The 23,970-nt window shown below is 45.0% G+C and overlaps 1 protein-coding gene across 1 annotated transcript; it reads right to left on the bottom strand.

Moving 5' to 3' along the window:
* Nucleotides 1-585: 585 nt before the first annotated feature.
* Nucleotides 586-23,207, bottom strand: LOC118081297 (tripartite motif-containing protein 10-like). The gene is made up of 7 exons (XM_060270786.1): nucleotides 22,771-23,207; nucleotides 22,214-22,309; nucleotides 21,844-22,074; nucleotides 20,656-20,678; nucleotides 12,671-12,789; nucleotides 9,622-9,651; nucleotides 586-6,431 (listed from the first exon to the last, which is right to left on the bottom strand). Exons 1-7 carry the CDS (start codon nucleotides 23,185-23,187, stop codon nucleotides 5,920-5,922), a joined length of 1,428 nt encoding a protein of 475 aa, XP_060126769.1. The 5' UTR covers nucleotides 23,188-23,207; the 3' UTR covers nucleotides 586-5,919.
* Nucleotides 23,208-23,970: the final 763 nt, after the last annotated feature.

Raw genomic sequence — 23,970 nt, 5'->3', positions numbered from 1 at the left:
TGATTGCAAACTCAACGCTTTTGTAAAACCATCTGCGAGATTATCTTTACTCGGGCAGTACTGTAGCTTAACCAAACCTTGTTTCACACTTTGATAAACGTTTTGATAACGGATGTCAAGATGTTTCGTATGTGCCTTGAATTGTCCTGATTCAGCTAATCTAATGCAAGGTTGATTATCTTCCCATATTCTGATGGGTAGAGGACATTCCCCAAACAATTCCTGAACCAGTTGTTTATAGAACTCAAGTTCTCTGCAAACATCAGATACTGCATTGAATTCCGATTCAGTTGAACTTAAAGCTAAGAGTGATTGCTTTCGCGATCTCCAACCAATTAATGCATCTCCAAATTTTATAGCCATTCCTGAAACTGATTTTCTATCTTGTCCAGCATCTGCCCAACTGCTATCAGCCCAGCATTCAAGTTCTGTGCTGCCCTCTGCTGACAGTTTTAGGCAAAGACTTTTGGTAGTTTGGAGATATCGCAACACTCTTTTTACTCCTTGCCAAGCATGAGTGGATGGTTTTTCAGCTTGTCTACATAACATATTCACAGCGTACGTAATGTCAGGCCGAGTCCACTGTGCAATGTGGAGTAGACTGCCTATTGCTGACTGGTAAACCTCGGGGTTACTGAACTCTGCTTGTTGCTCGGCTTGAGCATCTTTTACATAACTTAGTTCCATTGGGGTTTTTACACCAGCACATTTATCCATTTTAAATCTTTCTAGTAATTGTTGGATTTTAGCCTCTTGGCTGAGCCAATAACTTCCTTTTTCATCTTGCTGTATTTTAACTCCTAGATACACGGATACAGTGCCTAGAGATTTTAGCTTAAACCTTTTCCCAAGTGTTGTGGCAAACTTTTGTGCACATTTATTATCCTTCCCACAGTACAATAGATCATCAACAAATATCAGAACCGCTTCTTGCTTACAACCAGCACTTTTTAAGTACAGACATGCGTCTGCCATGCTCTTCTTGAACCCCATGCTCTCTAGAGCATCAGACAAACAGACATTCCAGTTGCGGGCAGATTGTTTCAGCCCGTAGATGGATTTGTGTAGACGCCAGACCTGGTTTGGGTTGTCTCCCTCAAAACCTGGTGGTGGCATCATGTACACTTCCTCCTGTAAATCTGCATTCAAATAAGCCACATTGACATCAAAATGAAATAGCTTGTTTCCCTTCTTAGCTGAAGAAGTTAGAAGCATTCTTAATGTCTCTGACCTCGCAGTAGGGGCATAGATTTGGGAATAGTGTATGCCTTTGCGCTGCGAAAACCCTTTGGCAACTAGTCGGGCTTTGTATTGCAGCTCACCAGTGGTTGTGGGCTTTAAACGATATACCCATCGACATCCCACTGCTTGTTGGCCTTTAGGAAGTTCAGTGGATGTAAACACACCGAGAGACTTCATAGAAGCCATCTCTTTCTCCATCGCTTCCTGCCACTTTGCAGCTTCTGAACTTGAAAGCTGTTGTACCTCTGTGTAACTTTCTGGCTCACATTGGGCTAAATTCACATATACACTTGTCACTTCAAACCTCTCTGGTGGTTTGCCCTTTGTGGTGCGTTTGGACCTACGCAATTCCACCTCTTGTTCCCCCTCTGACTGTTGGCTGTCAGAACCTTTCTCAGACTTTAAATCTGGATGCGCCTCTAGGGATAAAGACCTTCGTTTAGATAATTCCCTTGGGCTTGGCGTTGTTGGCGACCTGCTGTGCTTTTTCTGCCTGCTAGGTCTACCTGTGGGTGATGTCGGAGCACTCCTAGACTCAGGCTTCTCTGCCTTAGGAGATGTTCCTTGTGCATGGTCAGAGTCTACATCTGAACCCTGTGCACCATCATCCTGTTCTGGTTCACCACCCTCTGGATTTTCCTCTCCAGTGTGAATTCCTAAATCATCCCTCAAAATATCGGGGTTACCATGCAAGCGAGTCCAACCGGACTGCTCACAAAATTCAGCGCTCCTGCTGATGACCACTTTTGTAGTATCCCCATCTGGATTCACGAACCTCCAAGCTTTAGAGCACGGTTCGTACCCACAGAAAATGAGTTTCTTTGCTCTTGGACCTCCCTTTCTCCTTAACGCTTTTGGAATGAGAACATAGGCTGGAGATCCAAACACCCTAAAGTAATTCACTTTGGGTTTCTTGCCATATAAAGCAAAATATGGCGTGGTGTCTATAACAGAATTATAAACGCGGTTCAAAACATGAGTGGCCGTCGTCCAAGCTTCCGCCCAATAACTCTGAGGTAGCTGCGCATCGTACAGCATAGAGTTTGCCAACTCTTGCAAAACTCTGTTTTTGCGTTCGGCTACGCCCCCTTCTTGGGGTGAGTAAGGCGTGGACAGACGATGCTTAATACCCTTTTTCTTAAAGAAATTTTGCAGCACAGACCCGGTGAATTCCGTACCGCGGTCCGACTGAAAAGCAAGGACTCTAGTACCAAATTCAAGTTCTACTGCTTGAACCCAATTTTTAACTGTTTCAGCAGCATCCCCTTTTGTCTTAATTGGAAAACACCATGTGACCTTTGTCTTGTCATCTGAGAGACAAAGCGCAAATCTCGAACCTCCGAAGCTAGCGGTAGGCATCGGACCACATAGGTCCATATGCACAAGCTGAAACGCTTTGTCAGATTTCCTATCTGACCTGGGATAGCTGCACCTGTGAATTTTCGAACTTTTACAAGCAGTGCAATCCAAAAACTTTGTACATTTGTTTAGCTTACACCCTTCAGATAATTCAGGCTGTCTCTTAACGTATTGGAAGTTAATGTGTCCGAGACGCCTGTGCCAAAAATGAACGCAATAATCATGAGTGGGAGAGTTTATACAGCCAGCTTGGACCTGTTCAACTGCATCAGAATTAGTCTCAAAGCTGTATAGTCCATTCTTGCACTCCACCTGTAAAAGAGACACACCATCCTTGGAAATAGTGCAAAACCCACTTTCAAACACAGTTTTAAACCCATCTCTGTCAAGTGTTGATACAGACAAAATACACCCTTTCATCCCCTCTAGCACATAGGCATCAATTTCTGTGTTCAAACAGCTCAGGAACACTGTGCCTACGGATCCTAAAGAACGTGTGGATGAATCAGCCATCTTGACAATTTTTGGAGTTTGAAGTTGCCTGCAATTTTTCAAACGAACACTAGATGGCGCCACCAGGTGATGGGATGCACCACTGTCAATAATCCACCGTTGATCACTCTTGCAGTCACGAGCTCCCCTTAAAGCCATAGCTGAAGCCATGTGCTGTGAGCTGTGGGCTTGGCCACGCCCTCCTCCTCGTCTCCGCCGTCCTCTGGAACTCCTTATCTGGTAACTTGGGGCAATGGCTTTGAAGTTGTCCTGGCCTGCATCACGTGGACAATTCCTAATTAAGTGGGAGGGAGAACCACAGCGGTAGCAGCGTCTAACTGCAAAGGCATTCACTGTGTTCTCAGGCTCTGCACCCCCACTCCTGGGCACAGCACAGCCTCCCCTTTCAGACAAGCCTTTTTCTCTTTGTCTCTTATCCTGTTCATCTGCAAGTCTAGATGAAATATATTCCAGCGTTAAGTCACTGGCTTTCATGCATTCCAGAGTCAGAGCAAGAGTCTGGTAACTTTTATCAAGAGAGGACAACAAAATATATGACTGCTGCTCCTGTGTAAAAGGAATGTTCAGTTGTCTTAATTGGTTAAAGACAGAGACCATCTTGGCAATGTGCTCTTTCACACATGCTCCCGGCTGCAGACGTAACTCAAACAGAGTCCTCGTGGCATGGATCCTGGCCCCAGCAGTGTTTCTGGAATTTAACCGTTCCAGGGTCGTCCAGACCTCATGCGTGGACTGTAACTCAGCTACATAAGGCATTTGTTCCTCGCCCACCGCTAACGTTAAAAGACCTTGTGCTTTACGATCACGTCTCTTTGCAGCTGCAGCTATAGCCCTGTCTGCTGCTGAAGCGTCTTCTGCAGCCTCCACAGGAGATGCCTGTGTACAGTCCCATAACTCTTTAGCTTGCAGCCAGACCCTCACCCTGGCCTTCCAGTCCTGCCAATTTTTCCCATTCAGCCTTGCAAAGGGGACTATAAAACTTTCCTGGGGCTGTGCCATCCTCCCTGGGGTTTAGGAAAAAATACTCACACACTTGTAGACTGCTTGCTTGCTTCCCAGCTAATGAGGTGGCTCCTGCAGGCGTCTTCCAGCAAGTTCAAAACTGCGCAGTGCCTCTTTAAAACTTTCAGCACATTGCAGGACTCAAGCTGCTTTCTTTTGGCTGCTTTTTTCTGCTTTCCCCTTTGCTGGCAGCCTCTTCTTGGCTTCGCTCCAGTCCTTTCATAAATCACTCTGGACTTCAAACCTTATCTCTTTTCACGCACTGACCATAACCTGTCCATAAGCTTTAATTAGCTTGTGTTTAAGTAAACAAAGTTACCAGTCCAGTCGCGCTTCCAGACGTAAATCTTCCCTTTCAGCAGAGCTTTTTAGCACAACGGCAAAGAGTAAGGTGAGTCAGCAAGAGTTAATTCAGGAACTCTGGAGCAGGTTGCAAACTCAAAAGGCTTTATTTACAAAACGTGGCCAGGAGATAAGGCAGACATTCTTCATCTCTGGCCAAGTAAAAACTTAAACAAAACTGTGCCTCAGTGCACAAACTTGAGGCATCACTCCTACACACAGCAACCAAAACTAAGAGATAACACTACTGAGATAAAAACGCTCCTAAGAGAAAGAACACATCAAGGAACTGACTATTTATACAGGCTGTCTTACATTCCCGGATGCTTAATTAGGTTCAGCTGCTCAGTGTTTAGAGCGACTAGTGTAACTTAACCCTTTAATACCAACAGGTAGCACTTTCATTTTAATAACAGATATCCTACCCCATAGGGAGTGTTTTGAAATCAGATAAATTTTCATGCCAGAAATGTTCTGTTGGGGTTTTCTCTTTCATTGCAGCCCAAGAGCGCCCTTCCAAAAGGCAAAAATGGGGTAACAATCTGGAAGTATTGCAGAATAGCTACTGAAGAACAGTGAATGGGTGGATATTCTAGCATCAATCCATGACTAAGGCACTATTGTTGCATTAATGACATGTCACAGTACACACCCGCAAAGAGTTGTGGGGCTCTTCAACAGCCTGCAATGGAGGTTTGGGAGCTTTTCTTTAATACTACAGTATTTCTTTCTTTTTTTGACTGGATATACCTCACAAATTTGAAGTGGATTTGTTCAATATTTATACGCTGATATTTAATATTCTATACTATTTTAATGGATTGTTGAATGTTATTTTATTAGACATAAGTTACTTATTTTAAAGTTATGTTTTATTATCACATTTTTGTATCAGATTGGATTGTTATAAGGTATATATTCTTTGTTGTCTCTTCAGCTTGTAAACCTCCTTGAGTATAGTAAAATAGAAAGGCGGTAAACAAATTAAAAGTGAAGTGAAGAAAAAGAAGTGAAGAAGTCTCCATGTGATTTATATAGGGCACAGATAGCCAAGTTGCTGGACTACAACTCCCATCATCTCTGACTCCTGACCATGCTGGATGGGGATGATGGGAGTTGTAGTCCAAAATCATCCAGGAAATACCATATTGACTACCCCAGATACAGAGAATCCAACTGTTAATACAAAAGATTTATGAAGCAATCCCAAAAACAATGAGCCAGAGGCATCACTGAATTCAGAGATACTTATGTCTGAGTAAGTGTAGAGACGATGAGTTTAAATTTGCACAGGAGGGGTTAAGTTGGTGCCTCGGAAATATTCTTTGCATTTCCTTCCTGCCTGGGGTCCACAAGGCAATGAGATTTAGTTGCAAAAGTAGGAAGGGATTGGCAAATGTTTACATCTCAGTCATTCTGGTGCAAAGAGAAACTCCAACTGGGCTTGTGAGAGAGATTTCCTCAGAAGATCCTGAGGTGGGGGTTATTTCCCCACAGACGAAAGAAAGGGACGAGGGTCTCTCCGGAGAATGAGGCTCCTGAGAACGTGTAGAGTTCGGTTCCTGAGTCAGCATCATTAAAAAACAGATGTCCCCTTTCATAGTCCAGAGTCACCCGGATCATCTTGGGCTTCTCCCTCAGGGACAGAGGAGAGGAATCAGGGGAGGTGTAGGCCCAGTACTCACCATCCACCATCCCCACAGCCCAGATTCCTTCCTCAGGGCGTAAGAAGAAGCCCTTTCTTTCCACAGACTTCCTGGCAACCCCCACAGCCCACCCTTCCTCACTTTCCACATCAACCTCCCAGAAATGCCTGCCAGTTGTGAATCCCTCACGTCCCAACACACAAGGCCAGTTGTTGAATCTCTCAGGATTGTTGAGGACTTGAGGTTTGTGTCCCCATCTCACGCTTTTCCGATCCTCCGACAGGATGAGGCAGGGATGGGCCGTGTCTGGATCCAGAGTGACATTTGCTGTTGGGGAGAATAGGAGGGAAAGAGAAGAGACAGAATCAGCTGACGGTTAGAGATGGACATCTTGATTTAAGAAACACCCAGAAGAACCAAATTTCCTCTCAGATAAATGGGGTTTTCTCACATTTGATTCAGGATTGGGACACTCCCTCCCCTCTTTCTACCAGAATCACCTCAGAATAAATACCTTCCCTGCGGGTTTTTTAAATAATGTTATTTGTTCCTTTTTACTCCACGTATCTTATTGTCCCCCTCCTGTCAATCCAGTCACCCTTTAAGAAGCAAAACAACCCAGAAAAACCCAGAGGAGGGGAGGAGGGGGGTAAGAGGAGAAAAATTGTCCTCCTTTGAATCTCTCTGTGTGAATTGCCCATTTTGGGCTTTCAGTGGCTTACATTGAAATCAGAAGGAAGAAATCAATGGAGGCAACCTAACAAATGCAGCAGCGTAGCAAGTGCTTGGGTACCGGGAACGGCAACCCGCTCCATAGCGTGCATGTGCAGCATCACTGCGTAGTGCGCATATGCAGCGTCGCTGCACATGTGCACTATGGAGCAAAGCAGCACATGCGCACTACGGAGCTGCACTGCCAGCAATCCGTGAGTAAATTGCGGAGTGAGGTTTTTTACCGGGCGGCTTGGGAGGCGCCGTTGCCCTGCCACCCTGTAAAAAGCCTAGCTCTTCAGCTTGCTCACCCACCTGCTAGGCGTGCACTTTGTTTGTTCCTGGGCGAGGGGCAGGCCAGGGAGGGGCGTCAGCCCAAGCAGGAAAAAGCAAAGCACACGCCAGCTGAGCAAGTGAGCGAGCAGCCAGTCGCTGAATGAGGCTTTTTACCGGGCGGCGGCTGGCTGCTCACTTTCAGGGGGCACCAAGTGTCACTCCCCTCCAGGAAGGGGGTGAGAGGAGAAAAATTGTCCTCCTTTGAATCTCTCTGCGTGAATTGCCCATTTGGGGCTTTCAGTGGCTTACATTGAAATCAGAGGGAAGAAATCAATTTAGGCAACCTAACCAATGTCCTTTCCTAGCAAACCTCCAGCATTATTTTCTTACAAGAATGATAGCACTACACACACATTCGTTGTCCTAAAGCAGGCAAAAGGGTATCTGAATAAGAGTTTTAAAGTTTCAGACTTTGGCAGCAGTGATGCTAAAGCTCCTTTAATGTCCTGAAAACACACCTGTATTTTTATATTTAAGCATCTTGAAACAAGCTGTGCAGAAACTGAACTTGGCAGTTTTACCACATCAAGGACAAGTTGGCTATACTGGGAGCTGCTCTAATGGCCAGTGCCTATGCCATCACTCACATACCTCCTTCCACCACCCCCATTCCGGAGTGGTTTTTAAACGGTACTTTAAAATTCTCAATATTTGTTTTAATTAATAAACAATGAAAAATAGGTTTAATATCCCCCATTTGTTTTAGCAATTCTTACATTTATTTGTAAACTGCCTTTAGTCCCTGTCAGGGAAAAAAGTGGGGTATAAAATAATAATAATAATACATTAGAAAAACAAATATATAATTTTGTTCGATGTATATACGTAGTATATTGCATTCTGGATGTGGATGAAGTCCCCACCAAAATATTATGCTGAATGAGGCTCTGTACAAGCACAGAACCTAAAGGTGTGACTGCAAGGAGGTAACAAAGAGGAACCGAAGACATTTTATTTCTATTTTTCAGAGAGTTTACTGTGTTATTTTAGATCCTGCTAATTTTAATCATGGTAATATAAACATGATTTAAACTCTGTTTATTCATTGTTTGTTAATAGCTTATTTGTGTTTTGTATTTCTTGTTGTTTATTTATGATGTTGGGAAAAATATTACTAATTTTAAAAATGTATACTTTAAAAGTTGGCAATAACCCATGTCTAGTTATTTCCAGAATCAAAGGGGATACTGAGGGTCTCTGTTGAGTGAGGGGATTAGGGCTGAGTTAAAAACTTTCTCTTTCCATGAGTGGTTGAGACTGAAATAGGGAGTCCTTTTCCATGCTCTCTTCTGGTCTCTATAACCCCTCCCTCCAGGCTGCGTGCTTCTGCCTGGAATCCTAAACTGCTCTTACACTACCCCACTTGTGCACAGAGACAAAGGTCTTATTCAAACAGTACTTTATGATGTATTTGCAATTGTTTATATTCCCATTTAATTTGGGTAATCCCTTAGCATACATGGATTTAATTCTGTAGGCTCTTTCAATCACTTCAGCCAACTCTTCTTGCTCCATCTCTAACAACTGGCCTAATTCTTTTGCCATTCTCATTTTTAAAGCTTCATTCGGAATTTCAGGTACTCCCCTATATCTGAGATGCAAGTCTCACTGATACATTACAGAATCGTGATTTGATCAGCAAAAATATGGGGATAATTGAGCTCCTGACCACTCTACTCAAGGTTGTTGTTTATTTATTTCACTGCTTTTGGGTGGGGGGGATCAACTGTCGAGTTCTGCTCTTCAATTTTCCATTCCCACTTCTTCACCAGTGCTTAATTTCTTTTTTGGTTGTAACTAAATGAAGGAGTGTAGCCCAAAATCAAAATACTGCACATGCAAACCATGTTATAAAGTGTGTACTGAGAACATACATTTGCCTGCTTGTGTTTTTTGACTTCCTGGGTGGGGAATTATTTTGGGGGAAAAACAAGTGGAAGCTGGCAGTTCTCTGTGCGCATGCCTTGCTGGTACTAAATCAGCATGATTAGAACCAGCAAATTAGAAGATAGGAACAAATGCAACAGGGAACACCTACTGGTATGAATTTATCATAGATAATTTCAGGTATTTGTGTGTGTGGACTACTCGTCTAATTAGAACAGAGGAAAAGTGCCAATTAACAGTCAAATCACACTCAGATATGGACAAGACCAAAGAATCCAGAAAAAGGAAAAAGGGGAAAGAGAAGACTGAGACTACATACACACTAACCTGCTTGGAGCACAAAGATTTCCCCCCCTCAGTCCAAAATAGTATATGCCAATCTAGACTGATTCTAAATCCTCTAATCCACGAGGGTGGATGAAGATTTTTGCATGCCAGAGGAAGCAGGGCAGGCCAAAGAAGAAGTTCAGGTACTTCTCCTCCCTCTCTTAGAATAACACCAAGGAAAGGACAGACCATTTAAACCCAATGAAACACCAGCTCCCAACATGCGCTTGGATTTGGTCCTTCAGCCAAATGTTACCTTTCTGAGGCTGGCCAAATGACAGAACATCTGAGGAAGCAAAGAGATACAAATATACTTTCATACCTCAAATAATTTTGTAACAACATTTTCATTAAATGACATAATATCAATTGTTTCTTTATTTCAAGTAAAATATTAAGATATAAAACCAACAATGACACATAAGAAAATTGTAAAAAGAGATTAAAAATTAAAAAATGTTAAACTGATCAATGATAAAACACTGCAATATCATCATCATCATCATCATTCTTTATTTGACCGTCAGAAAAGATACATTTCTCGGTACAAGATTAAAACATTTAAGACATCTTAAAAAACACTAAAATAAAACATGGGCAGCACTAATAAAAGCTATACAGATAAACCCACATCAATGCTGTCGATTTGAATCTTATGACACTTGAGAGCTAGGAAGAGAAATTTGGCCACCAATAAAGCTGTTTTCCCAGTGGGATTATTCAACAAATATACAACCTGACTTTCTCTGTATTGAGTGCTAAGCTGAGATAGGCATGGGGCTATGAGACATTGTCTTAAACAGGGGTCCCCAAACTAAGGCCGGGCGGCCGGATGTGGCCCAATTGCCTTCTAAATCTGGCCCGTGGAATCAGCATGCTTTTACATGAGTAGAATGTGTCCTTTTATTTAAAATGCATCTCTTGGTTATTTGTGGGGCCTGCCTGGTGTTTTTACATGAGTAGAATGTGTCCTTTTATTTAAAATGCATCTCTTGGTTATTTGTGGGGCATAGGAATTCATTCATATTATTTTCAAAATATAGTCCGCCCCCCGCCCCAAGATCTGAGGGACAGTGGACCGGCCCCCTGCTGAAAAAGTTTGCTGACCCCTGGTCTTAAATCTACATAGAAAGGGCAACTCAGGGGGATATGTTCGGTGGACTCTACCTCACCCAAGGCACAATGGCAAGTTCTCTGGTCGTATGGGACTCCCCTGTACCTTCCCCATAATATCACAGATTCGAGGACGTTCAATCTGGCCGCAGTGAAGAGTCTACGGTATTCCACATAGTGGATTTCCGCAAGATAAGGAGCTGGTGTAACCTGATAGATCTGCTCCCCCAGGAACATCCCTGGTTTCACAAGGGCTATGTCCTCTTGTCTAGCAATATCGCCCAATCTCTGAGAGATCACAGCTATAGCTTGACTATATGTCATAGACTCCTAGTAAAGGTGTGACAGTCCGCAAGTCTGTACTTCATCTAAGACCTCCCTTTCCCACGATGATTGAAAATCATCCCTCAATATCAAGGAGGCCAAACCCACTGGTTTAAAGCATAGCTTAAGCCATAGCCAAAGCTTCGCTTTCAGGGCCACATACAGAAAAACTTGGCACCCACTCTCTAATCTCATGACCGCACCCACTACGGAAGGGGGGATCCTGAGGATGGCTCTAAGAAATTGTGATTGGATAGATTCCAGTCTTTAAAAAATCCCTGCGTGAACCCAAAGCAAAACCTAGCAAAAGTAGTGGGAGGGCTTTCATTTGGAAAAGTCTCTAAGCCACTTTCACTGTTTGTGCCTGTTTCTTGGCATATAAGGATCTAATCAGCATAGCTGCTTTAGATGCGTTTGTACATCTCTATGTAATCTCTATGTAATCTCTATGTGCCAAAAAAGACCTGTTTGATCGGATTACCTGGCCCAGCAATATCAATCTTTAAAAAAAATCCAGAGGAGAGCTGTCCACAACCTTAACAGCTGCCCCAAATAAACTGGTGAAAAATCAATAATCAAAGGCAGAATTGTTAATCATAATGACAAACTAAACTTGCAGAGGAAGAATTGCCAAGGGGCTCATGCAACAGGAGGTTGTTCCTCAGAAAATATTTTAAATTCTTTCTGACTAAACAAACATTTTGGTAGAGGTAAGAATGGGTAGAAATTCAATTCATTCTGCATTGATTGGTGAATTTACTAAATTCACACTTTCTGAAACAAAATGGGAACTAAAGCACAGCAATCCTCCAAAACACACACTTATTTGAATTTTGCTATGCGGTTCTCCAACCGACTGATATATTAGGGGAAACTCTGCATAAAGCTGAATATAAAAAAATTCCTTCAGTAGCACCTTAAAGACCAACTAAGTTTTTATTTTGGTATGAGCTTTCGTGTGCATGCACACTTCGTCAGATACACTTGAAACAGAAGCAACCAGATCCTTATTGCTTCTGTTTCAGTGTATCTGACAAAGTGTGCATGCACACGAAAGCTCATACCAAAATAAAAACTTAGTTGGTCTTTAAGGTGCTACTGAAGGAATTTGTTTATTTTGCTTCAACTCAGACCAACATGGCTACCTACCTGTAACTAAAGTTGAATATGTTAGTGAAAGTCACCCACAAAATAGAATTCTCTTCCTGGAAACCCCTTGAAGAATTGTGTACATTAGCCAAATATCTGTTTCTTAGGAGAAATTTGCTGATGAAAGATGCTAATTAATTTAGTTAGCATTAAACAACCACCAACAGAAACTGCTGTAGAAATATAAATGTCAAGAGAGGCTGGTGAATTTTCAAGGATTTTTTTTTTAAAAAAAATTGCTGTAGAAACAAGAACACTCAGGAGATAGTTGCAGCACTAGATATGGCAGTTGCCGGTGAGAGTCTGAGGAAGAAGAGAGAACTTGGGAGATAACTCCACTGCTGGGAAACAAGCTTGAGCTGGGAGTGGAGGAACTGTGTGTTTAGAAAGAGCCTTTCTAATGCCCTTCAGGATGGGGAAACACTAGTGGAGTTTAAAGAACCAAAATGAAAAGGAGGTTCAGTACAACTGTAAACTGAACACTGGAACAAAACTAAATCCAGACTTTACTGTACACTGTGGTGCAGACTGCCTTTATTTTTCCCTGTCCCCCCAAGCCTCTGAGTGACAGTATACAGGGGTCATGATACCCAGAAGGAAACTCTGCAGCTCCTATTGCTGCTTGTGGCAAGAGTAAATAAAATACAGTAAGAGCCTGACATGTTCAATTTTGGGACTAATATATTGTCCAGTGTAAAATTCTTGCTGCCACTCATTACCTTTGATTTCCTTCATCTCAACATATAGAATGGGATTTTCATAGGGGAATTTTGAAATCCTCCTCTTCAACTTTGGTGGGAAAGCAACTGGATTCCTAAACTTCTCCGTTTGTTGACACCTGATGGGGAAAATAAACATTAATAAAATAAAAATTAATAAAAATTAATAAAAATAAACAATTGCAGAATTTCTGAGTGCTACAAAAGAAAGGAATTGAGAGGAGGAAAGAAACTGTAGAAAGCCAAGAGGGAGACACAGAGGAATGGTCACACAGAGGAGAGGAGATTCCTTCTTGCTAGGGACTTGTTATGTACTGAGCTGAATCCTAGAACAATAGGATTCAGAATCAGCAGTCTGATTGGTCCGCAGGAGCTACCCAATCCAACTCCAGGTGGAAGTGAATCCGCAACCTGATTGGCCTGCAGGAGCAGCCAATCAGGCGGCTGGCAGAAGCGAATCTGCAACCTGATTGGCCTGTAGGAGCAGCCAATCAGGCTGCAGGCAGAAGTCAATCCACAACCTGATTGGCCCATAGGTGTAGCCCTGAAGTAGCCAATCATGCAAGGCCCATTGTGTAAATAATGTATATAAGCAGACGGTTTTGGCAAAAGAGCCATTCTTCTCTTCTTCTCCTTGATGACTATGAGCTGAATAAAGAGCATGAAATTCACTCTCGACTCTGAGTATATTTCACTGGCGACGAAGGTGAGATCCTGCTGAGCTGACCGCCACCACGCACTGCACCGCAGCACCGCCACCTGCGGCACCGCTGTATCGCACGGTGCATCCAGGCTTCAACTCCAGGACCCAAGGAACCCAGAATGGCAACCGACAGCAGCTTCTCGCCATTCAACCCAGCATCAGGAGACTGGGAAGGGTACGCCGCCCGTTTCAACTTCCTCCTGCAAGCGAAAGAAGTCACCAACGATGCCATGAAGAGGGCGACATTCTTCAGCGTCTGTGGAGAGGAGACGTTCGTAATCGGCCGGGCTCTCCTTGCACCTAGAGATGTCGCTACCGTCTCTTACAAAACAATAATGGAACGGCTGAAGGAGCACTTCTCACCACAGCCCTCGGTGGTAGCTTGCCGAAATGCCTTCTATGCAAAGCGGCAAGCCCCGGGGGAAACCATAACTGTGTTTGTGACCTCCCTCCACCAAGCCGCCCGGTTATGCAACTTCTCAGAGTTGGAGAACATGCTTTGTGACCGCCTCGTCGGTGGCCTGAGGCACTGGCCACCATAAACAAGGCTCTCACGGCCCATGCATACCCAGTGCCAGTGGTCAGCCATGTCCTCGCCACCCTGGCTGGGTCAAAAATCTTTGGCAAACTGGACTTGGCCCAAGCCTATCAACAGTTGCCTGTGGACAAAGCCACAGCAGAGGCTCAGACGATCGTGACGCACAAAGGGGCATTCAGAGTAAAGCGGCTGCAATTTGGCGTTAGCGTGGCACCAGGCATATTCCAGAATCTAATGGACTCTCTCCTTAAAGGGATTCCTGGCGTCACCCCCTTCTTCGATGATGTGTTGATCGCCAGGCCCACACCAGAGGAATTTGAGGACCGCCTCCGCTCCGTCCTGCACCGTTTCCAGACGGTGGGCCTCAAGGTGAAGCGGGGAAAGTGTTTACTAGGAGTGCCGCAGGTGGACTTTCTGGGATTTCAGGTGGACGCAGAAGGGGTCCATCCAACCGGTGACAAGGTACGGGCCATTTGTGAGGCCCCAGCGCCCAAAAGCAAGCCCAAACTTCAGTCATTCTTGGGACTATTGAACTTTTACCATGCCTTCCTTCCCCATAAGGCAGCGGTAGCGGAGCCCCTACACAGACTCCTAGATAAAAGGGCCCCTTGGGTGTGGGGCCAGCAACAAAGGGCCGCATTCCAGGCAGTCAAGGACTTGCTCATCTCGAACTCGGTCTTGGCACACTTCGACGAGAGGCTGCCAGTGGTGCTGGCATGCGACGCCTCTCCCTATGGCATCGGCGCTGTCCTGGGACACCAACTCCCGGATGGAAGAGAGGTACCGGTGGCATACTTCTCCCAGACGCTTGCTGCAGCCGAACGAAACTACTCACAGATAGACAAGGAGGGTCTGGCAATCGTGAAGGGTGTAAAAAAAATCCATGATTTCTTGTACGGGCGGCCCTTTACCATAGTGACTGACCACAAGCCGTTGCTTGGCCTGTTTGCCCCCGAGAAGCAGGCCCCCCAAGTGTTGTCTCCCCGCGTCCTCAGGTGGTCAATTTTCCTTGCCGGCTACCAGTATGCACTAATCCACCGCCCTGGGAAGGCGATGGGCCACGCAGACGCCCTCAGCAGGCTACCACTACCAGAAACAGGCCCCGACCCAGCACCTGCGCATGAGGTTATGACCCTGGAGCTGCTTCCTGACCGACCCATTCAGTCACAAGAAGTTGCGCACCATTCCACAAAAGATAGGGTCATCTCCCGGGTCCTGGACTGGGTGTGGCGAGGATGGCCCAGCAGCAGCCCCGGGCCAGAATTCACTGGCTACACAACCCGCAAACATGAACTGTTGGCCCACAAGGGGTGCCTGTTATGGGGAAGCAGGGTTGTTGTTCCCCAGCCCCTCCACAAAAGGGTCCTCACAGCCCTACACGAGACACATGCAGGGGTACTGAGGATGAAGGCCCTTGCCAGGAGTTATGTGTGGTGGCCGAGGATTGACAGAGAGATAGAGGCCTTGGTCCAACACTGCCAGACCTGCCAAGAATCCCGCCTGGATCCCCCAAGGGCCCCAGTCCAGCCCTGGGAGTCTGCCCGAGATCCATGCTCACGCTTGCACGTGGACTTTGCTGGCCCCTTCCAGGGAAAAACATTCTTCATAGTGGTGGATTCCTACACCAAATGGCTGGAGGTTGCACTGGTACCTTCCACTTCTATGGCGGCAGCCTTCCGGGTACTATGTAAGCCGTTTGCAACCCATGGGCTTCCTGACACCCTCGTCTCGGACAATGGAACTGCATTTACGTCAGAGGAGTTCCAGACCTTCACAGTGCAGAACGCCATCCGCCACATCCGCTCAGCACCATTCCACCCTGCCACCAATGGCCAAGCGGAGCGCATGGTGCGGACCACCAAGGACAGCCTCTGCCGCATGACACAAGGGGACTGGGAATACCGCCTTGCCGCATTCCTTCTAGCACAGCACAGCACCCCCAGCACAACGACAGGCCGGAGCCCAGCTGAACTACTAATGGGCCGGCGCCTTGCAACTAGACTGGACCGACTTCACCCCAACATAGCTCAGGATGAGGTGGTGGTGGGGAAAGGCAGGAACCCCCAGACATTCGTGGCCCAGGACCCAGTGTACGCAAAGAATTTTGGGGCAGGCCCAGCATGGGTACCCGCCAAGGTCACCAAGGTGACTGGTCCCGTGTCGTACGAGGTACTAACTGGAGGGGGGCAATGTTGGCGCCGCCACTGCGACCAGCTACGGTGACGATTCCCAGGAGAAACCCGGGAGGAGAGCGGGACAGAGGGGTCCCAAGGGGACAGCAGGGCAGTGAGGTCTGTAGAGCGAGAGGGGTGGGCAGGGGAAGCAGAAGCAGTAGGCACAGAGGGGCGCCCCGAGGCTGGAAGGACACCGGAACCAGAGCCACAACCTAGTGGGTCAGTGGCACCAGACCAGACAGCCCCGGCACAGCCAGCAGCCTCGGAACACGAGCTAGAACCAGAACCCCTGACCAAGGAACACCCCAGGCCACAACGCACACGGAGGCGTCCAGCAGACCTTGGGGACTACGAATGCAACTTACCGGGCAGGACTGGAACTTAGAGGGGAGGGGTGTTATGTACTGAGCTGAATCCTAGAACAATAGGATTCAGAATCAGCAGTCTGATTGGTCCGCAGGAGCTACCCAATCCAACTCCAGGTGGAAGTGAATCTGCAACCTGATTGGCCTGCAGGAGCAGCCAATCAGGCGGCTGGCAGAAGTGAATCTGCAACCTGATTGGCCTGTAGGAGCAGCCAATCAGGCTGCAGGCAGAAGTCAATCCACAACCTGATTGGCCCACAGGTGTAGCCCTGAAGTAGCCAATCACGTAAGGCCCATTGTGTAAATAATGTATATAAGCAGACGGTTTTGGGGAAAGAGCCATTCTTCTCTTCTTCTCCTTGATGACTATGAGCTGAATAAAGAGCATGAAATTCACTCTCGACTCCGAGTATATTTCAGGACTCCTTTTGTCTGAGTCTCCTCACTCACATCTACTCAAATCTAGAAATAAAATCAAGTGATACCATCCTGCTCAGAGCTTTTCCATTTTGGCTGCATTACCTTCAACATCCCCTTCATGGATCAATGCCTTGTCGTGGCGAAGGGGCTTGAATAACTCAGAGAAGCTATGAGCTATGCCATGCAGGGCCACCCAAGATGGACAGGTCATAGTGGAGAGTTTTGACTAAACGTGATCCACCTGGAGAAGGAACTGGCAAGCCACTCCAGTATCCCTGCCAAGAAAACTCCATGTACAAAGACAACAGGCATATAAAAGTTATGACGCTGGAAGATGAGCCCCTCAGGTCGGAAGGCGTCCAACATGCTACTGAGGAAGAGCGGAGGACAAGTACAAGTAGATTCAGAGCTGATGAAGCGGCTGGGCCAAAGCCGAAAGGACGCTCAGTTGCGGATATGCCTGGAAGCGAAAGGAAAGTCCGATGCTGCAAAGAAAAATATTGCATAGGAACCTGGAATGTAAGAACCATGAGTGGAGGTAAGCTGGATGTGGTCAAAAATGAGATGACAAGAATAAATATCGACATCCTGGGCATCAGTGAACTAAAATGGAAGGGAATGGGCGAATTCAGTTCAGATGACTATCATATCTACTACTGTGGGCAAGAATCCCGTAGAAGAAATGGAGTGGCCCTCATAGTCAACAAAAGAGTGGCAAAAGCTGTAATGGGATGCAATCTCAAAAATGACAGAATGATCTCGATACGAATCCAAGGCAGACCTTTTAACATCGCAGTAATCCAAGTTTATGCACCAACTACCGGTGCTGAAGAAAGTGAAATTGACCAATTCTATGAAGACTTACAACACCTCCTAGAAATGACACCAAAGAAGGATGTTCTTCTCATTACAGGGGATTGGAATGCTAAAGTAGGGAATCAAGAGATAAAAGGAACAACTGGCAAGTTTGGCCTTGGAGTTCAAAATGAAGCAGGGCAAAGGCTAATAGAGTTCTGTCAAGAGAACAAGCTGGTCATCACAAACACTCTCTTCCAACAACACAAGAGACGACTCTACACATAGATATCACCAAATGGGCAGCATCGAAATCAGATTGATTATATTCTCTGCAGCCAAAGATGGAGAAGCTCTATACAATCAGCAAAAACAAGACCTGGAGCTGACTGTAACGAAAGCAACGAAAACCATCCCAAGGAAAAGGAAATGCAAGAAAGCAAAATGGCTATCCAATGAGGCCTTACAAATAGCGGAGGAGAGGAGGCAAGCAAAATGCAAGGGAGATAGGGAAAGATACAGGAAACTGAATGCAGATTTCCAAAAAACAGCAAGGAGAGACAAGAGGGTCTTCTTAAATGAGCAATGCAAAGAAATGGAGGAAAACAATAGAATGGGGAAAACCAGAGATCTGTTCAAGAAAATTGGAGATATGAAAGGAACATTTCGTACAAAGATTACCATAATAAAGGACAAAAGTGGTAAGGACCTAACAGAAGCAGAAGACATCAAGAAGAGGTGGCAAGAATACACAGAGGAATTATACCAGAAAGATATGGAGGTCTCGTACACCCCAGGTAGTGTGGTTGCTGACCTTGAGCCAGACATCTTGGAGAGTGAAGTAAAATGGGCCTTAGAAAGCACTGCTAATAACAAGGCCAGTGGAAGTGATGATATTCCAGCTGAACTATTTAAAATTTTAAAAGATGATGCTGTTAAGGTGCTACACCCAATATGCCAGCAAGTTTGGAAAACTCAGCAATGGCCAGAGGATTGGAGAAGATCAGTCTACATCCCAATTCCAAAGAAGGGCAGTGCCAAAGAATGCTCCAACTACCGCACAATTGCGCTCATTTCACACGCTAGCAAGGTTATGCTTAAAATTCTACAAGGCAGGCTTAGGCAGTATGTGGATCGAGAACTCCCAGAAGTGCAAGCTGGATTTCGAAAGGGCAGAGAAACCAGAGACCAAATAGCAAACATGCGCTGGATTATGGAGAAAGCTAGAGAGTTCCAGAAAAACGTCTACTTCTGCTTCATTGACTATGCAAAAGCCTTTGACTGTTTCGACCACAGCAAACTATGGCAAGTTCTTAAAGAAATGGGAGTGCCTGATCACCTCATCTGTCTCCTGAGAAATCTCTATGTGGGACAAGAAGCTACAGTTAGAACTGGATATGGAACAACTGATTGGTTCAAAATTGGGAAAGGAGTACGACAAGGTTGTATATTGTCTCCCTGCTTATTTAACTTATATGCAGAATTCATCATGCGAAAGGCTGGACTAGATGAATCCCAAGCCGGAATTAAGATTGCCGGAAGAAATATCAACAACCTCAGATATGCAGATGACACAACCTTGATGGCAGAAAGCGAGGAGGAATTAAAGAACCTTTTAATGAGGGTGAAAGAGGAGAGCGCAAAATATGGTCTGAAGCTCAACATCAAAAAAACCAAGATCATGGCCACTGGTCCCATCACCTCCTGGCAAATAGAAGGGGACGAAATGGAGGCAGTGAGAGATGTTACTTTCTTGGGCTCCTTGATCACTGCAGATGGTGACAGCAGTCACGAAATTAAAAGACGCCTGCTTCTTGGGAGAAAAGCAATGACAAACCTAGACAGCATCTTAAAAAGCAGAGACATCACCTTGCCGACAAAGGTCCGTATAGTTAAAGCTATGGTTTTCCCAGTAGTGATGTATGGAAGTGAGAGCTGGACCATAAAGAAGGCTGATCGCCGAAGAATTGATGCTTTTGAATTATGGTGCTGGAGGAGACTCTTGAGAGTCCCATGGACTGCAAGAAGATCAAACCTATCCATTCTTAAGGAAATCAGCCCTGAGTGCTCCCTGGAAGGACAGATCGTGAAGCTGAGGCTCCAATACTTTGGCCACCTCATGAGAAGAGAAGAATCCTTGGAAAAGACCCTGATGTTGGGAAAGATTGAGGGCACTAGGAGAAGGGGACGACAGAGGACAAGATGGTTGGACAGTGTTCTCGAAGCTACGAACATGAGTTTGACCAAACTGCGGGAGGCAGTGCAAGACAGGAGTGCCTGGCGTGCTATGGTCCATGGGGTCACGAAGAGTCGGACACGACTAAACGACTAAACAACAACAACAACACCTTCAACATACAAGAAAGATGTGGAGGAGAAAAAGATGGTTGCTTCTGTTGACAAAAGTGAAATGTTCCTTCTAGCCTCTTATCATGAACCAGAGTGACACCTTGAAGTTACTGTTAGGATTTGGTAGTAGATTCTGTTCCACCTTAAAAAAGGAGCAGGCTTGAATGTATCACATGATGTATACTTCCGTTTGTTGTGCTATTGTAGTGTTAGTTACTTTACTTTGCTATGCTGAAGGAGGAAGACGTATCTGCATATGCTCTGATATGCTTCTAGAATAAACTGCTTGTAAATATGCAAAAACTTCTCTCTGTGTCTTATCTGCTGCCAACCACGCTAACACTGGGTGAACTCTGCAGATAACGTGTCCAGGTTCCGAGAGCCTGGATCATGTTCCAGTTGGCTACACCGGAGAAAGAACAGAGGTGAGGGGCACGCCAGCCCAGATGCCTGTGGTGTTATGCCAACAGTTACAGCTGAGATATGTTCAGGAACATGGTACACACCTCAACTCCTGCTTCCTTGTTGGAAGCTTTCGCCACATCCTAAAAGCCTGGAGGGGCAAGTTTTATGTCCTCTCCTCCTGGACTTTTCCCAGTTTCCCAGAGTGATATTAATGGAAATGAGCAGGATTCACTTACCTCTGCAAGGTGCTTCTCACATCCTAGAAGGGAAAAGAGGAAAAGAAGAATGGGATTCACTGCCTACCACAGGGCCTATAACAGGCATCCCCAAACTGTGGCCCTCCAGATGTTTTGGCCTACAACTCCCATGATCCCTAGCTAACAGGACCAGTGGTCAGGGCAGATGGGAATTGTAGTCCAAAACATCTGGAGGGCCGAAGTTTGGGGATGCCTGGCCTATAATGAAGATCCATCAGACCTGGAAGGGATGCCCTCTGGCCCTCTGGAGTGAGTCTGCCTATTTTTGGATAGGGGTGGATTAATCTATATTTTCAATTTCTCTCAGTTTTTATCTTTCTGGTCTTAAGTTCAGTTCTCCAGATTAGTTTCTGGTTCTTATTTTTTAAAACCTGACTAAAATTCATGGGATCTTCTCCTCTGTTTTTCCAAGGTATCCATAGTATAGTGGTCAGAGGAGAAATTTTGAATAATGATTCCAGCTGAAAGAGTTTCATTTCCAATTTCTGAGATATCCTTAACTTTAACCACGTGAGTTGGGCAGCTTCATACTATTTAGCTAAATTAGGTATTGCCAGTCCTCCTTTCTGCATAGGAGTCTGTATAGTAAAAGTATCCACTCTCAGGTGTTTCCTTTGCCAGATAAAATTGCCAGATAAAGTGCTGTTTTTGACCTATAAAGCCTTAAGCAGCTCCATGAGAGGTCCAGAGGGTGGCAAGATGAGAACAGGAATGCTCTCCCCAGGGAGGTTCGCCTGGCTCCTTCATTATACAACTTTAGGCACCAGGCAAAAACATTCCCCTTTAACCAGGCCTTTGCTTGTCATCCAATGACCTTTCAAAATGTGTTTTTGGAGAAGTTACTCAAATGTTTCTGTTTTTATTTGGATTGTGTATTCTGTGTTTTTATATTCTAATTTTATCTAATTTTATCTAATTTTATATTAGGGCATTATATAAATTTCATGAATGGATGAATGAATGGTTGTCTGAGCATACTACCCCCCCCCCCCGGAGCTTTCCCTGCAAAAATCTTCTCTTTAAAGTTGAATTAAATGCCGTTTGTTGCACTAAGCTTTAAAGAGTGAACTTTTGTGGGGAAAGCTCTGTGACACACAGCACCTGGACAAGGGTAATTGTGGTTAAAGCCTGAGATTAACTTTGTGCTGTCTTCTGCCACAGTCTTACCTGCAAGAGTTCACTTGCTGGCTGCTGACTCTTCTCCTCCATCTCCTGGATGCTCCTTTCAAGAGAGGAGAGTTTCCTGAAGAGTATGGCCAGGTGCTCATCCCTTCTCCTTGTGATCTCCTTCTCCATCTCTTCTATCTCATTCAGCATAAACTTTTCTCGTTCTTTCAGAAACTGGTGCAGTTGTCTGAACTTCTCCACTGTTTTCTGCCTCTCAGTTTCTGTTAATTTCTGCATGAACCAGAAAGAAAGAGGAGACCAGAGTGTTTTGAAAGACCTTCAATTCTATGTCAAATCAATCAGCAATGAGGGTACATCATGTCTTGGTCCTTCCAGTATCGGTTCCCTTTGTAGTAACAGTGACACTTACAAGCAGGTTGACACTTTCCTTTCCTATGGTTGATTTATAAGCCTGAATGTCCTCTCTCTCTTTCCTCAGATGCTCCAGGTGACCACAAATGAGTGTCTAAAGAGAAAATAAAATCTCATATTTGATTAGGGCTGGCGGGGGTCTTTAATATTCTGCTTACTTCTGGTGCCTGGGGCCCTACTGTTCAATTTTGCTTAGTAATTGATCTAGGAGTTTCTAGGTTTGTTTTTTAATATACATTTAAAAATCTAAAGCATGAGAACTTTCATTTCTTTATTCTTACTACAGTTCATCATGATTACATTACACAGAAACCCTTTGGCACAAGTACAGAAAAACAGTGCTTTCAAAAACAAAAACACATTTTAAAAAGTTGCTTTATAAGCAGAATGAAGTTTTTGTTCTGTTTTGGATAGCACAGAGATGAGATCCAATTTCTGATTCTCATGAATGTACAGATTAGCAATTTATGATGTTTGCTTTACCTTAGAGCATATTATATACACACACAGAGAGATGAAAGGATTGTGTTAGCAAGTGTCAAAATGACTTCCTACCTTGTATTCCTGGGCAGCCTCTTCCTTGAGAACCACAGTGTGTGATTTATGTTCTGGGGATTGCTTACAATACCAACACACCAATTCTCCATCTTCTTTGCAGAAGAGGTGGAGTTTTTCCTTGTGTGTCTTACAAAGATCCTCCAACCTTTTATTTAGTGACAGGAGTTTAATTGTTCCCACTATGTTTGCCAGCTGGAAATTGCGACGGAAATTCCCTTTCTGGATCCGAACTCTGCAGACGGGACACTCCAAGTCCCCCACCTGCATTGGTTCCCATGTGTCACAATACTTGGTGACGCAGCCCTGACAGTAGTTGTGGCCGCAGTCCAGTGTCACTGGTTCTGTCAGGTAGTCTTGGCAGATGGGGCACAAGGCTTCCTGGTCCACATCTATGGATGGTGGGGCTGAGGCCATGACAGATCAAGAGTGTGTGTCTTTGTTGAGATGAGAGGCGGCTGTAGAATGGCAGCAGGAAGTGAAGGGACTGGGGAAGAAGAAAAAAGCCTGTAAGGTAAAAACTATTCAGGGTTAAGCGTTTCCACATTCTTCCTATGAAACCAATTCTGCATTTTACATTCTTATGCAATGGCACCTTCACTATTAGTCCCACTGCCTGAAACTCATCTATTAAACCAAAAAGCATTTTCATGCTCCTTCATTATTTACCTACAAGGTCACCTTACCCCATATGGGCCCACTTGAGCAGTTTGATCCATGGAATTGGCACTTTTACAGGTACCCTATAATACCTGCACTGCATCTGCAAGAACTAAATTGTTTATAGTGTGGCATCTTGTGAGAACAGGAGCCTAGATTTGGCAGGCCTCTCTCTGACCCAGCAGGGCTCTTTTATGTTCTTATGTAAAGAGTGTTTTAAACACAGAAATAAGATTTTGAAAAGTTCTCACCAGAGAGGAAAACCTCTCAGAAACCTGTCAGGGGGCTGGCTGCATCTGTGGGGGAAGTGGTTTTCCTCACACCCTGAGAGACCCTGCCCAGTATTTGGCAGCAGGAGACATATTGAGCATTCCATCTAATCTGGTCTTTTGGGTCAAAAAACATAGCAGAGAATGGCTTTGGCTGCCTGAAAACACAAACTGGGGCCTGGTTGTATTTATATACACCACCTTATGCCCGCTGGTCTCAGGGCAGTTCACAAAATAAAATCAGAATATATAACCAGAGAATACATAATCA

Source organism: Zootoca vivipara, chromosome 2, assembly GCF_963506605.1.
Source record: "Zootoca vivipara chromosome 2, rZooViv1.1, whole genome shotgun sequence".
In the NCBI taxonomy this organism is placed as follows: Eukaryota; Metazoa; Chordata; class Lepidosauria; order Squamata; family Lacertidae; genus Zootoca; species Zootoca vivipara.
The sequence above is the reverse complement of the archived record's forward strand: the minus strand, read 5'-3'. Positions and strand labels throughout refer to the sequence as shown.

Coding starts and splice junctions, on each gene's coding strand:
- LOC118081297 (XM_060270786.1), bottom strand. CDS start 23,187: ATGGCCTCAGCCCCACCATCCATAGATGTGGACCAGGAAGCCTTGTGC. Junction 22,310..22,770: donor AGGCTGCCCAGGAATACAAG/GTAGGAAGTCAT, acceptor TTTTCTCTTTAG/ACACTCATTTGTGGTCACCT. Junction 20,679..21,843: donor CAGCAAGTGAACTCTTGCAG/GTAAGACTGTGG, acceptor TTTCCCTTCTAG/GATGTGAGAAGCACCTTGCA.